Source organism: Tenrec ecaudatus, chromosome X, assembly GCF_050624435.1.
Source record: "Tenrec ecaudatus isolate mTenEca1 chromosome X, mTenEca1.hap1, whole genome shotgun sequence".
NCBI lineage: Eukaryota > Metazoa > Chordata > Mammalia > Afrosoricida > Tenrecidae > Tenrec > Tenrec ecaudatus.
This window is the reverse complement of record NC_134548.1, coordinates 114,184,502-114,201,273: the sequence shown is the minus strand read 5'-3', so window position 1 is coordinate 114,201,273 and position 16,772 is coordinate 114,184,502. Positions and strand designations below refer to the sequence as shown.

The 16,772-nt window shown below is 39.8% G+C and overlaps 1 protein-coding gene across 2 annotated transcripts in view; it reads right to left on the bottom strand.

The window, feature by feature from the left end:
* Nucleotides 1-16,772, bottom strand: part of LRCH2 (leucine rich repeats and calponin homology domain containing 2) — a 115,887-nt gene that overhangs the window by 33,960 nt on the left and 65,155 nt on the right. Inside the window, exons 11-12 of one of the 2 annotated variants that reach the window (XM_075538157.1) lie at nucleotides 15,794-15,901; nucleotides 3,292-3,357 (exon numbers count right to left, since the gene is read on the bottom strand). In XM_075538157.1, the coding sequence (XP_075394272.1) occupies nucleotides 3,292-3,357; nucleotides 15,794-15,901 (174 nt within the window). The remainder of the gene's footprint in view (nucleotides 1-3,291; nucleotides 3,358-15,793; nucleotides 15,902-16,772) is intronic. The other variant, XM_075538159.1, reaches the window with a different exon arrangement.

Sequence of the window (16,772 nt, the reverse complement as noted above, 5' to 3'; positions counted from 1 at the left end):
AGTAGGAACCCCCCTCCACTGCTGGTGGTCGTGCAGATTTGTACAGACACTGTGGAAAGCAATCTGGCGATACCTAAAGAAAATGGAAATTGATCTACCTTACGACCCAGCCATCCCTCTACTGGGCATATACCCGGTTGAAGCAGCAAATAAAACACGACCAGTCATATGCGCTCCAATGTTTATTGCGGCACAATTCACGATAGCAAAGACTTGGAAACAGCCTAAGTTTCCATCGATAGACGAGTGGATTAGCAAACTTTGGCACATACACACAATGGAGTATTATGCAGCACTAAAAAGCACTGATGAGCACATGAAACACGTTATTTCATGGGAAGAGCTGGAAGGAATTATGTTAAGCGAGGTAAGCCAGACCCAAAGGGACAGGTACAACATGAGTCCCCTGAGGTAAGTACAATCAGCATGACAGAAATAGGGCATTAATCCACCCAAGGGGAGGGTATGGTTTATATCTCCACAGGGAAAGTGGGACCAGACTTCAACCCAGTGTCGCAAGGTGTGAATGCAATATCCCGGCGTGGAGGAGGGAACCGGTGGAGAGGTCTGGGAGGCTGGCCCCAGCACCATAAATTAAGTGGATTCCTGCCCCTCCCCCTAAAAGAATTTGTTCCAAAGGACGACATTGACTCTGCAGCTATGGGAGATGGACATATTTGATCAGAGCACACGGGCGCAGATGAAGGGGCAGGAGGAGAGAGTGGAGCACAGCCTGGCCCATCAGGCCGTGATGATGATGTTCCTGAGTAGAGCAGCCAGTCCACAGAGAGAACAACATGGCTGGCCCTACTATGAGACATGATGCCCCTCAGTGACTAAGGGCGATACAGGGGACAGCACCGGAGACACAGTGTGGGAATTGCACCTGACCTGATCCCACCACACCGAGGCAAATCACTGGGGGAGTGCAGCGGAACAGCAAGGGAATGGAGTGGCAAGGTCCCCAGGGAATGCTGAAAGTGGACTTTGGGGCCAGGGCGTGGTGCCCCAACAGACGGGACTGGAAAACGCTCCTAAGGGCCAGCAAAGATCCCTGAACTAACTACAAGCTTTTCTCTTGTGAACTGTTTTGTTCTGTTCTTTTTCAGTGGTTTGTTTTGGTTGTTTTGTTGTCTGGTTGTATACTGTTGCTTTGTGTTCCTCTGTCTAGTTTTCGTGCATGTTAGTGACTCCACAGGTCTGTCTGAATAGGACAGGCTGGATGAACTATCTGGATGAAAAACAACGGGACCGACAGTTCCGGGGGGACTTGGGGTGGGGGGTAGGGGGGGTAAGGAAGTGATGTTAACAAACCCAGGGACAAGGGAAAAACATGGGACCCCAAAGGGTAGAGAAGGGGGAGTGGCAGGCCTGATGGGAAATGATCAAGGGTAAGGTTGCTTAGAGAAGAGGTATACTCTAGCCCAGGTGGCGATGAAGCATGGTAGTAGGGCAGGAGGAAGGTCAAGGGAGATGGAGGAAAGAGCTAGGAGTCAAAGGGCATTCATGGAGGTCTAGACAAAGACATGTACATGCAAATATATATAGGAGGTTGGGGAAATAGATCTTTGTGTCTGTATTTATAGGTCAAGTATTAAGGTGGCGGAAGGACCTTGGGCCTCTACTCAAACACTCCCTCTATGCATGAATACCTTCTTTTATTAAATTGGAAATCTATGATGCTCACTCTCCCGACACAACGGCTGGAGCCAAAGTGGGTGAACAAGTAAATGTGGTGAAGAAAGCTGATGGTGCCCGGCTATCAAAAGAGATAGTGACTGGGGTCTTAAAGGCTTGAAGGGAAACAAGCGGCCATCTAGCTCAGAAGCAACAAAGTCCACATGGAAGAACACACCAGCCTGTGTGATCGAGTGGTCCCAAAGGGATCAGTTACCAGGCATCAAAGAACAAAAAATCATATCATTGACTGCACACCTCCATGATAGGATCGCTGAAGACAATTGGGTGAACAAGCAAATGTGGTGAAGAAAGCTGATGGTGCCCGGCTATCAAAAGAGATAGTGTCTGGGGTCTTAAAGGCTTGAAGGTGAACAAGCGGCCATCTAGCTCAGAAGCAAATAAGCCCACATGGAAGAAGCACACCGGCCAGTGCGATCACGAGGTGCCCAAGGGACCAGATATAAGGCATCATGCAAAAAAAAAAAGATATAAGTGTGTGTATGTATGTGTATATATGTGTATATGTATATATGTATGTGTATATATATATTATATTAAATGAAGGGGGAAGTGCAGAGTGGAGACCCAAGGCCCAAGTGTCGGCCAATGGAGATCCCCTCATAGAGGGGCTTAGGAGAGGAGATGGGTTAATTAGGATGTGAGGTAGTATCGATGAAGAACACAGCTTTCCCCCAGATCCTGGATGCTTCCTCCCCCCAACTACCATGATCCGAATTCTACCTTGCAGGGCTGGATAGGACAGAGGCTGTACACTGGTACATATGAGGGTTGGAGGTACAGGGAATCCAGGGTGGATGATACCTTCAGGACCAAGGGTGTAAGGGACGATGCTGGGAGAGTGGAGGGTGAGTGGGTTGGAACGGGGGAACTGATTACAAGGATCCACATGTGACCTCTTCCCTGGGAGAGGGACAGCAGAGAAGGGGGGAAGGGAGACCCCGGGTAGGGCAAGATATGACAAAATAACGAGGTATAAATTACCAAGGGCATATGAGGGAGGGGGGAAAGGGGAGGGAAGGGGAAAAAAAAAAGAGGACCTGATGCAAGGGGCTTAAGTGGAGAGCAAATCCCTTAAGAATGATTGGGGCAGGGAATGTATGGATGTGCTTTATACAATTGATGTATGTATATGTATGGATTGTGGTCAGAGTTGTTTGAGTCCCTAATAAAATGTAAAAGAAGAAAAGAGAAAAAAATGATTAGGGCAAAGACTGTACAGATGTGCTTTATACAATTGATGTATGTATATGTATGAACTGTGAAAAGAATTGTATCAGCCCCAATAAAATGTTAAAACAAAAAAAAACAAATATATGCTGAAATGATAGAAAGGTCCTATCATATCAAGGCAACCTGTAGGTATGCCCACACACATATACACACACATATACACACAATCAATTGAAGTGTCTTAAAACATTTTTAATGTTGTTCAGATAAAAAATAAATTTAACTTGTGCTGTTGCACATCTCCTCTTTAAATTATATGGTTATATGAAATTGACATTATTGGTTAAACTTCAATTGTTATTTCACTGATGATCAAGTTTTATCGTAAATACTAAACACAAGGACTAAGACTTTTCATACCTTTTTTCACCATCCACAGTTTGTTTTGGCTTGTTTCTTGTGACAGAGGTTGAATGATTAATAATCCTAGAAATAAATCAAAACATTTATTTAAATAAATATTTAAGAAAGTCTATGTACAGCATGTGAAAATACACAACACAAGCGATATATTTTAACTATAATAATAATAATAATAAAATAACTGCACCTGTCCATGAAAGTCTATGCTAGAAAACAAGATTTAAATTTTTGTTAAATAAGATGCCCATAAGCACAATGAATTCTTAAGAGGAATAAAGCTTATCAATCATTCCATGTATCTTCTTTTATAATTTTTACTCAAATTTTGCAGATGTACACTCTGGGTGAGACAGAAGAAGCAAAGAAAAAGATGTTTTAGGTAATATCATGATTAGTTTAATTTCCCCATTACATGGAAGCAGATATTACAATAAAATAATAATCATTTCACTAAGATCAAGTAATAAACTTTGATTTTCAATCCCAAACCAGGGTTAAATTTCAATTTTTAAAACAAACAAATTCAAGCTTATAAAACTTATAATAACCGTATTTTGTTTATATTTCATGGAACCAAAAAGGAAAATACGCCAGTGTAAGAGAAAGCTCTTTGAGTTTTGCTATCAGAAAGCTGCATTAGCCAGTGGATTAATGCAGATGTAGTTAGGCTAAAATTTAACACCTTATGACTTGTACTTCCACTTGACCCATTGCAAATTTGTTCTACTGTTTAATACATACTCATAGCGACCCTATAGGGCATGGAGAACTGCTTCTGTGAGTTTCTGAGACCCTAACTGCTTACAGGAGTAGAAAGTCCCATCTTATTCTTTCAGAGTGTCTAGAGGTTCAAAGTGATGCAGCTCAATGGGTCACTACTATAGGTTTGCTATGAATCATCAATGACTTCAGGGCAGGGAGTTTGTTTTGTTTGAGCTTTTACTATTTTTGCATTTTTATCGATTGAAGATTTTCTCTGTATTGTTCTTGTTTCATTATTTGTAGGTTTTTATTGTTTTGGGTATGCTTTCTGTAGGTGAAATCCAGGATAGGTAAACCTACAGAGACAGTGACTGAACAAACAGTTTCGTAGGGTTATGGCAGAAGAGGTTAGGGGAAAATAGGGAATGAATAATAATGAGTACAATAAAGAAGAAGATGTTCTAAAATTGATTATGAGATTAATTGATTATTATGATTCAATCATTGAATTGTGTGATATGTAAATTATGTCAATAAAAGTATTCAGAAACAATAGTTTCACATTTTGATATTTTTGTTTAATAAAGATTTCAATAATCCTTGAAAAAAAGAGAGCTATTTGTTCATTTTATATGACTGCATACATTACCCTCAAAGCAAAAAAATGATGGATTGCGAATTTTCTTTATTTGCATAAATAACATATTTACCAGTTCTTCATTCAGTATTGGTTTTCTATTTTAAAGTTCAGTGATATATGAAGATAAATAAAATTATTGTTACTTAAGGGTACCCAACGAATGGTGGCCCAGAAATACTATACTTACTATTTTAATGTCCTCCCTGCTTCATTTTGACTTGTATTCATCTGGTAAGCATGGCTCTGCTGCTGTGAATGAATATTATTGAAAGATTGGCCCTATCACCAACCTGTTGTTCATGCAGTGCACAGCCACTGAAGTGTTCAATCTGTACAAGTGAACAATTCATGTATTGGGGTTCACTGCTGGCCAATATTTGTGTAAGTTCCTTTTCTTGACAATGTTTCTAATTCCATACCAATGGCTAAGCTAATGACACTATCAATGCATACTGGCTACACATTGGGCTGCTAACCGAAAGGTTAGCAGTTCACAACCACCAGTCAGCTCCTTGGGGGAAGGATTAAGCTTTCCACTCCTGTGAAGATTTGCAGGCTAAGAGATTCATGGGGTGGTTCTACCCTTCCCAAAGAGTCTCTGTTAGTTGGCACTGAATTGTCCGAAGTGGGAGAGATGCCTCCAGGAAATGATTGACGATGTTCCCTAACATAAAATGACAATGCTGTCTCAAAAGTGAACTAGAGACATTCATAAACCATGGATACATGAATGGACTTTGGACTTCCACAATGGCTGCTTATGACATGGCCTTTGCTTGATGCTTATCCTCTTGAAAAGACCACTGAAAAGATGGGCGATACAGCAGGGTGGCAAAGAAATGGCATGGTGTCTGGCAAGAAGAGCATCTTGGGTCTTAAAGGCTTGTTTTCAAACAAGCAGGCATCTAAGTCCACGTGGAAGAAGCACTCCAGCCTGTGTGATCCAAGGGTTGCAAACGATGTAATACAAATATAGAGGAGGGAATAACATTAGAGCTTACATTGTGAACAGACAGTCGAAGCCCAGAATCCATGTGCAGGGTCTATACATGGAGTTAGCCTCCCGGGAAAACCCGCGTCTGACAGACAGCTGCGGGAGGCGAGTAGCCCTGCTATCAGACAGGGAGCACGGCCAAGTTGAGCATGGCAGATGCAGTGAGGTCAACATATAAGGTGTTACCATTTGATTTCTCTGTGGACGCATTTGAAAGCTGTTTCAGTTTTAATTAAGACTGAAAGGGAAATACACGTGGATAAGCCCCTGAGGAATTCCCCCTGACCATGGACCAGGGATGAGAGCAGCCTTGCTAACATGCAGAATGCATTGGAAAGTGGATTGCTCCGGATGCATTCAGGTTAACATTTAGCACCCTATCATATGATCCCTTTAAATTTGTTCTAGTTTTTAAGATTTTTTTGCTTTTTCAATTGAGGTTTTTATCTGTTTTACTTTGTTATTTGATAACTTTTTAAAAAATGTTTTTCTGCACATCAAATCCTGGATAGGTAAATCTATAGAGACAGTAACTGGATTAATGAATGCTTCCTTGGGGGCATGACAGGGGAAATGGGGAACTAAGAACCCTGAGTACAAGAATGAAGAAAATGTTCTAAAACTGTGATGATAACTCTTCTTTATGTGATTGAACTATTGAATTGTATGATATGTGAAATATATACCAATAAATTTTTGGTAGAAAATATTGTCACAAGGGTTCTAGTCCATACATGCACACATTTATTTCAAACAAAATGAACTTAAAATGTCTCTGCAGTCAGTGGATGGCTACAGACATGTTCTCTCAGCGATTCACTTGTTCTTCATCTTACTTGGGTGCCCTCTGAGAAACAAGCCCAATCAAACCATGGCTTCTGAGGGGATCAGCTGTGGTAGTTACATTTAAGGCAGACAGGTCAACTTAAAGGGTGGCAGTGACTGATTGGGGGACTCAAAAGGGGTAACCTTGATAGATTTTTCTTGAGGGATATGGGACAATCCCAATAGGCTTATGATGAAGAAGTTTTAAGAAAAATGAAAATGATTGTTAAGGAGAAGGGCAAAGAGTTTCACCAAGGAATGTTTTTTTTTTTCATTAGGACAATGTACCTACTCATTCTCCAAGAGTAGTAAAGGTGGCTCTCTATGGGAATTTGATTGGGAAGACTTACCCCGTTCACCCTACAACTCTGATCATGCACCTCAACAATTATTTATGTTCTCAAAACTCATGTTCACAAGGAACACAATCTGCATCCTTGGAAGATGCCCAAACTGCCATTTTGATTTGCTGTCAAACAAAGAGCCCAGAAATTTTCAAGGAAGAACCGAGAGATGAAAACCACCTTTGGTAGAATACAGACCTAGATGGAGGCGATATTGAGAAAAAAACAGCTTTACTTATTGATATTTTTATTTAATAAAGTTTCCTACAATTTTGTAGCAATGCTCCTAAACTTACCCTTATAAAAGGTAGATTATCTGCATTTTATTTAAAATATTCTGATAACAACTATCAAACGGATCTATAGTATATAAGAATCTTAGTGCAGAGCTAAATAAGACTAATAGAAGACATCATAAACTAAGTACAAATTTAAATACACAAATGTGGTTAACATAAAGAAACCAATTTCTATTACCTCTGATTTCCTTAGGCTAGTGACTCTAATAGTCGAAAGAGGAGGAAGACAGCTGCAAAGCACAAGTATCCAAAGCAGACACAAATCAGTGTAGCTTACATCAAACAAATGTCTGGATCAATGATACTTTTATTTTTCTTTGTATGGCATACAATAAAACTGAATCTCCAAAGGTAGAAGAATTGTGATCAGAAAATGTCTAGGATTATGCAGAAAAAATATTTTAAAAGACTGATTATAAAAGTAACATTCAACAATGAATATTTCCCTAAGAGAATATCAGAATTGGTGGGGAGACTTTTAGAGAATGTCAGTGTACACGTATTCTTTGCTACACTGTGTGATTCCCTCTCTGGACCACCACACTCAGACTGTGATGACCGACTTGTATGCATCATATTAAGGAGCCCTAGAGGTGTAGTGGTTGTATTTTGGGCTGCTAACCTCAATGTTAGTTCGAAACCATCATCTGCTCCATGGGAGACATACTAGACTTTCTACTCCCATAAAGAGTTATTGCCTGGATATCAGGAAGTTGGAGGGAGGTTGAGGGAGAGGGGGGAAACAGATGGTAGAGTCTGCATGTAATCTCCACCTTGGAGGACAGGCAGCAGAGAACTGGGTGAGGAAGACGTCGGATGGTGTAAGATATGATAAAATAATTATTTATAAGTTATCAAGGGTTCAAGGGGAGGGGGGAGCGGGGAGGGAGGGGAAAAATGAGGAGCTGATACCAAGAGCTCAGGTGGAGGGCGGGTGTTTTGGGAATGATGATGGCAGCATATGTATGAATGTGCTGGACACAAATTATATATGTATAGATTATAAGACGAGTTGTATGAGCCCCTAATAAAATGATTTAAAGGAAAAAAGAGTTAGCGTCTCTAAAGCCCACAGGGAAAATTCTAGTCTATCCTTTAGGGTCCTTATGAGTTGAAGTCAACTCAATGGCAGTGAGTTTGATTTTGGGTTTCTGCATCATATTGGAGCAAGAAAAAAGAAGTTGATATGAACTTACCTGTGAAATATGGATTTAAAATGTCTCTATGTAAAATTTTGCTATGAAGAATTAAAGTTTTAACTCTGAAGTACTATTTTCATCTATTATCTACTCTAGACTATGAACATATTTCCCTAATCCAGTTACCAGTGTTATATTTTAAATGCAAGACTGTACAACTCAGTTGCAGTGACCTGACTCGTGAATTTGTACGGCTTCCACAGACTCGAGACACCTTGACACGTGTCCCACTGCTCTGGCCCTCTGGCTGAGTTTTCCCTGAGTGGTACTCTGGAACATAAAGGCTTGCATCTGGATTCGCATTTCCTGTACATCAACTAAAACCCAGGATGGGAGAATTTAAAAAGTTGTTTTGGGAGAGGGCAAGGAAGTCATTAGTAAAGCAAGCAGAAAAGAAAGAATGGAGAGATTTCAAGGGCGGAGAGAACACTCTCTATTTTCACAAACCAGGTGCTCCTGAAATTGAAAGTCATATAATCAAATAAAAATCACATGAAACAGGTCATGTAAATAATGTTTCTAATTCTAAATCAAAACAACTATTTTGATTTTGTATTCCATGGCCTTTCATTACACTACAATTTTTAATAATTGTGCTTTGTTATTAGGCTTTATTACATACCGTCTGTACTCACGAATAAGCCGAGTTTTTCAGCACATTTTAATGCAGATTTTTATGGTAAAATTAGGTGCCTCGGCTGAGATTCAAGTCGGCTTATACTCGAGTATACACTGTAATACTCAATAGCACATCTTTCCAAAATGAAAAAAAAAAACTCACGGCACATCCAAAAGCAAACTAATTATTAAAAGGAAAGACAACAGAACATGCTCTAAGGATAGCAAGAATGAACATGCAGTGTTCAACCAGCCACTTAAAGCTATTTACGGCGAAAACCCTCATGTAATCTTTAAGATAATCAAACCAATTTCAAGAAACCAGCTAAATATATACTTATTAAGCTCCACAATATACTATCAGTTAAAGAAAGAAAGAGTCCATTGCCTGATACTAAATGCATAAGCAGGGCAGATGAAAATTCAAAGAATTGGCAAAGTACCTTGTAGAGCAATATTATTTTCCAAATAGGTTTTTATAAATGAGATTTTAGTTTAATTTAAATTTTATTTTAAATAGATTTATTGATATAAAATGCACATAACATACACTTCCATAGTTAAATATTTTTTAAAAGAGTTGGTTATACATCATCAAATTCAGATCTAATAGTCCCTCCTCCCTCCCCCATTCAGTATTTGTTCCCCAATTTTCCACACCTTTCCCACCCCCAGGCCCCCTAAATCCACTGCTTCCATATGCATCCGTTCCTTCTGTGCTTCATCAAGTGGGAAACCAAACAGAAACAATAAAACCAAACAAAAATGAAACAGAAAGAAAATAATAACAATAATATAAAGATAAAAATAGTCAGAAAGAAAAACTCATCAGCAATATTACAAAGCCAGAGAAGAAACTTCTGTCATGGAACAAGCAAGAACTATTTACGACTTGAGGACAATTCAGGTTGGATCAAGAGGGAGGTCAACTTGCCAAGTACCATATTATACATAGTTCGATCCACCATAATCAAGTCTAAAATAGTCTCTATCTGATAGTAAGGCTTTTTGGGTCCCTAGCCTGTGGCCAGAGGGGATCTGCCAGTTGATTAATCTGACTGGATATTCTGCAGACGGATTTTGGGCTCCCACTGTCCTCTTAGCCTGCCACAAATTAGGTGTTCACAATTTTATCTCTGACACTTTTCCCTTGGTCATATTGGAATTTTTTATTGTCATCTTTGGATCCCACAAACTGGTGGGCTTAGTTGACTCCTCTTTTTGATGGTTGTTTGTTTTAATACAAGCCGTAAAGACCTCTGTCCAATTGATAGCTGGCGCCATCTGCTTTCTTTGCCACACTTTGCTGGCGCACCCTTATCTTCAGTGATCTCTTCATGAAGGCCAGTATTAAGCAGAGCCATGCTATCAGAACTAATGATCCTTGGATTGGGGCTAGAATTATGTGGGAGCCCTGAATCCATCTACTGTCCACAGGTTAATAACAACTCTGGTTTACAATAGCAGTCATATTATCATCTTATGACACACTGAAAAATAAACATCAACAACAAAAAATAGATCCATAAAACAAAAAAGGAAAACATCAATGATCACCCTGGGGTATAACGCGATTGTATTGATGACATCAATAATTTATCCAATTGCATAGATTTAAGGTATTAAGGGGTTTTTTTTGTTGTTTTTTTTTTGTGAGGCTCCACCAGCAGGAATTGGTGTTCAGCTACATTCGGTATTAAGGGGTTTTTGCAAGTGTAGTCCGGCTGCGAACTGAAATCCAGGAGTTGTTTTGTACAGATTGAATTCTTAAATGATTGAGCTATATTTACATTGAACATGGGATCAGTGCTAAGGGAAAATTTCCTGTAATCTCCTTTATGAGGGCAGATCCTTGTCCAGGCAGATGCCTGTTATATTAATGCACAAGGGGCATTGAAATACTAAATATACGGATCATTTCCACAATCTGGGGTGGCCACCATTTGCTTTCTCCCCTATTAAAGAATTTCAGTCCGAACTCCAAAGAGCTTCAGGTAGTTTTGAGGTAGGGCAAATGATATTTTTAATAACACAAATTTTAGTGAAGGCATAATTAAGACTTCCACAATCACTGTTTTCATCTGTTTAAAGTAATCTATTGAGGGACTTCAACGTACTCAAAGAAGTAGAAAAAATAATCCAAGTTTCAGCAAAAGTAAGGTTAGTTTATAAAACTTTAACAATAAACTGTTAATACAAGAGTTTAATGTATGCAACTCAATTAGTGGAGGGGGCAGACTTTGAACACATATTGTCATGCAAAGAAAGAGAGTTATCAAATAAGCGGCCATCTAGCTCGGAAGCAACAAAGCCCACAGAGAAGAAGCACACGGCCTAAGCGAATACAAGGTGTTGAATGGACCATGTAGCAGACACCAAGGAACAAAAACAATCATTGTGTGATCACCTTCCTCACATAATCGCTGAAGACGAAAGTGTGCATAAGCAAGGGTGGTGAAGAAGGCTGATGGTGCCCGGCTACTGAGAGATATAGTGTCTGGGGACTTAAAGGCTTGAAAGCAAACAAGCGGCCATCTAGCCCAGAAGCAACCGAGCCCACACGGAAGCAGCACACCAACATAGGTGACCATGAAGGACAGAGGAGACCAGGTCTCCAACAACAAAGGTGAGAATCACATCACCGTGAAAGAGGGGGAGTGCATGACGGGGACCCAATGCCCACCTGTAGACAGCTGGACACCCCTTCCAGAGGGGTAGTGAGGAGGAGATGGGCCACTCAGGGTTCAGTGTAGCAATAATGAAACTCAAAACCTTCCTCTAGTTCCTGAACGCTTCCTCCCCTCCCAATCATCATGACCCCAATTCTACCTTGCCTTGCGGACCTGGTTATACCAGAGGATGTACAGCGGTGCAGTGGGGATCTGGAGGCACAGGGAATCTAGGACAGACGAACCCCTCAACACCAGCGGTGGGAGTGGTGACACCAGGAGGGAAGGGGGTGTAGAAAGGGAGAACCGATCTCGGAGATCTATGTGTAATCTCCTCTCTGGGAGATGGGCAATGGGGAGGCGGGTGAGGGGAGACGCCGGGGAGTGTAAGATAAGATATAATAATTATTTATAAACTATCAAGCGACCAGGGGTGGGATCGGGGAGGGAGGGGGATGGGGGGAAAAAAGGGAAACCGAGCTGATTCCAGGAACCCAAGTGGAAGGTGAATTATGAGAGTGACGAGTGCAACGAATGTATAGGGGTGCTTTGCTCAATTGATGTATGTACAGATTGTGATAAGAGCCTTATGAGCCCCAATAAAAATATTTTAAAAAAAGAAAGAGAGTTATATCTTGTTTTGAACCATGTACACTGCACAAAGAATTTTCCTAAGTCTGTGTTGCAAAATTTGACATGCGGTAAATAAAACTGGCATAGTGCACTGCGGGGGTGGGGGAGTGGGGCAAAGTTTGAAAACTGTTTACCACTTATTTTCCAGGATGGGGTTGGGGAAGGGTGAGCTGGGTAATTTTATCTACTTGACGGTTTATTTACTGCTCACTTCTCACTTCTCACTCCCTTATGGTGTTTCATTCTTTGTCAAAAAATCCTCTTGTTACTTTCCTAGGGCAGTTGCATTCAAAGAAAATTAGTAATAACCTTACAAAAAATTTGTAATTTTTTTCTTTTAAACAAAACATACTAAAAAAGTGGCAAAGCTGTCATAAGCAAATGATTGTTGAATTCGATGTAAAAAAGTTTTTCACTTTTGAGTACACACATAGCTTGCTTTAACAGAGAGCTGACCTTATTAAACTAGTAGCTAGCTAAAACGCAGTTTGGTCATATACAATCAAAGTATGAAACAGTAATCATAATCGGAACCAAAAAACAATGATTATGTGGAAGCCTAAAGAGAAATGTTACAATTCCCAATATGCCTGTTATTTTAAGTAACATATCTGATCCATCATGAACAAAGTTGTAATTTCAAAACACTGTGAAAACGGAAACAAAGCCATAAGCACGCCACCTCCCACCCCCTCCCACCCCCTCACCAAAACGGAAAAAAACCCCACAGTGCCCTAGAGTCAATTCTAATTTATAGGGACTTTAGCGAAGGTTTCCACGGATATATATCTGTATGGAAACAGACAGTCTCATCTTTCTCCCACGGAATGGCTAGTGGATTTGACAGAGCACAAAGGTGATAGCAAGAGGTGGGACCTCCAACCTCCTGGGCTGCAGGGAGCACTAAGGGGGCATGTTTCTGCTTGACCGCTTCACAGGTGGGAGGGTGCTTCCATTACTTTTGAAATCTACTGAGTGAAAGTGGATTTCTCTAGGCTGCTAAGTAGAAGGCTGGCAGCTCAAGTCCTCCCAGAGCCCCATCAGAATCACATTTTGACAATTCACTTCCAAAACACCAAGCACTCAACGCTCTAAAGAGCTTATTTCTACTACACACAAAGGATTGCCATGTGTCAAGGTTGACGTGTTGGCTGCTAACAGCAACATCTGAAAATGATGAAGATGAGAAATACCAGAGAAACGTAGAAAATATGCTTCTAAATATGTTATTTAGGAAAACGAATGTTTAGTTAAATGAACAGTTCAAAGAAAGCAATCAGCCAATATCAGTCCTGTTGTTAGTTGTCATCTAGTTGGCTCTGGCGCGTGGCTACCCTCTGTACACTAGAATGAAACACTACCCAGTCCTGTGCAACCCTCACAACTGTTTTGTTTTCTTTTGCTTTGTGTGTTTGAGCCCATTGTTGCAGCCACTGTGCCGATCCATTTCATTAAGGGGCTTCTTCTTTTGCACTGAACTTCTGACACAGTGAGTAACAAGTGGGGCTGCTAGCCTCTTCGAACCACCAGCTACTCCATGGAGGAAAGCTGAGGCGTTCTGCTCCCCTAAAGAGTAGGAAATCCACAGGGGCAGTCCTACTCTGTCCTATATAGGCTCACTATGAGTTAGAACTGACTCAGTGACACTGAGGTTTTATTTTTCATTTCTCCTATTTTACCAGACATGATGTCCTTCTCGGAACGAACAGTAATACTGAGTATCTATTATATGCAAAGAAACCCTGGTAGCAAAGTGGTTCCTCATTTGCCTATGATCCACAAGGCTGCCGTTCAAAACCACCAGCTACTCCATGGGAAAGAGGAGGCTTTCTACTGCTGTACTGCTGTAAAGAGTTACTGTCTTGGAAACCCACAGAAGCGGTTCTACCCTGACCTACAAAGTTGCTCTGAATCAGCATCAACTCAATGGTAGTGAGTTAGGTTTGATTTTTTTTTTAGTATATGCAAGACACAGTGCTAATTGCTATTCTGTACTGATTATAAAGTTTATACAAGGGGATTTAAAATGTTCGTGGAATAACGGAATGAAAAGATAATAGAATTTTTCAACCAACTTTTGGAAGTCACCACATATATATGACAATATTACAATATGTATTTATGTCCTTAATTGCCATTGTAGTACAACAAAAAATGGATACTGTGTGGTGGTACATACTTCTACCATCCTTAAAGTCAGAGAAGCTTGCCTCTTTTGTCACTAAAAGTTCTTATAAAATCAGTATTCTCTGTTTGAAAGGATAAATGCAGTCCCTTCACCTGCACAGGAGAGGAAATAGAACTACTTTTTTAAGCTGCACAGAGCAGGTGGTGGCTTGCTTCATTAAACCTAGGAACCCACGGGTCTATCAACACTTTAATTACATTGCTGGGGTAAAAGTACACACCATCTCGGAAATAGCCATCAGGCTCATCAGGATTAAGTTATCAGAAAACACTGGAAGACAAATAGTAAAAGAGGTGACAGAAAGTTATGGGCGATAAAAGATGGGAACTGGGGACAAGTAGACATTAGATATGAGAAATCCTGATGGAGCAGTCAGTAAAACACTGGGCTGTTAACTGCAACGTCTGTGGTTCAAGTTCACCGGCCACAATGCAGGAGAAAGATGTACATTTACAAAGGACAAAGGTAATTTATACTATGGTTTTTAAATATTATACTCTAGAAGCGATGCCAAAAAAAGATACGAAAGGACTATCTAATACTAGCCATTGTCCAGATTTCCCTAAAAAGCATGTGTTTATCATTCATTAATTTTGAATAGTAGTAATTATTTTTAAGGTATGTTTTAAAATTGCAGTATATTTAAACTTTAAACTTTCTAAAATGTGCCCATATGATCAATTAGTATTTGGAGTTCTGAACAAATTAAATACAATATTCAATAAATGTACCATGATTATTCTTTTCTCATCCAAATATTACATATTTGTTATTAAAACTAGAATATACTAGTACATTAAGATGCTAATAACATCCCACCCTGAGCAGCACATAGAACTTTTACTTTACTGTGACTGGATTTGCAGTATTGATTTATTCACACAGTCTTTCTCATAGTGATTAGTGTACACTTGGAGAAAGTCTAGCTAGAGGGAAGAAATGCTCTCTGAATAAGAAATAGAACAAAGTGAGCCTGGCCAATCAATACACTGATGCAACCAAACAGTATGAAATTCAAATAGATGCTTAGATGGTCACAAATAACCCAAGAACTTTGGAATCTGACCCAAAAAAGCACACTATACAGATAAATACTTAGGGGGAAAATGATTTAAAATTTATCTATTGCTACAGAACGAGAGAATGCCAGAAATAAGATGCATAATGAATACTCAGAAACAAAACAGATTCTTAGGCAATATCAAATATGATGACTCTATGTTTATAAAATTTAGCTTCCAAATATTCTTTATTGTCAGTTAATTTCCCATGAAGTAGGTCTTAAAAGGCCCCTATAAAGTAGTTTCATATATTTGACAATCTTTAAAACACTAATTTTAAGAATTATACAGTTTGACTATGTAAAAGCTCATTACTGAAAAAAATACCTATTCTTCTGCTCTTGATGCAATAACTGAGCGGCTATTTTCCTCAAATCAGTTACTTCCTTCAAATCGTCTTCCTCTTCCTCTGCAAGTAATTGCTCTTTCTCAAGTCTGAAAGGTGACACAGACATGGTTATCCAAAAAGTAAGGTAGACTATATTTTATGCCGGCCTTCAGAAATAGAAATCACTTTCTTTTTTAAAGCGGAAACTCCCCATGCTCCCCTGCTACACAATATTTAACCTGTTGTATCTGGCTACTAAAACTTAGCATGTTTCTGAGGTTTATTCATGTCCATACATAGCATGTATTACAACTTCGCTTCTCTTTATGTCTGCATATTATTCCAATTGTGGTAGTTACGTAATCTGGTGTCAACTTGCGAAGGGATGGAGTCTAGCCTGTCAATCAGGTCGCAGCTTGATAACCTCATTTTGAGGTGCCACGGAGATAAGTAGCTCACTGGAGGCCAGATACACACAGACTCTGCTTCATCTTCCTGCCGACAAGATACATGGAGCTACAATTGAAGCCTTGGAGGTGGAGGAAGCCACGTGGAGACCCTTGCTGGTGCAGAGATGCTTCCACTGCCACTGGATCCACAAGACTTTCCACCCACTGGCCTGTGATCATCCTGCATTCGACATCATTGCATGTGTTGTGTGAGTCTGAAGAGGAATTCATAGATTGGTATGGACATATGGGCTAATATCAGACTTATACATTTAATATGGACTGGGCTGGGATGTTTTTACAGTATACAATTGCTCTTTTATATAAAGCTCCTTCTTATACACATAAGAGTGTCTATGAATTTTTTTCTTCAGTCAACCCTGACTAACACGCCAATGTATGTATGCAGCACATTTTGTTTAGCCAGTTTCTGTCAATGGTTATTTAAGTTGTTCTATCTAAATTGTGAATAGTATAGCTATGAACAAATATCGTTTTGAGGCTCTTTCAATTTTGCATATGTGTATAA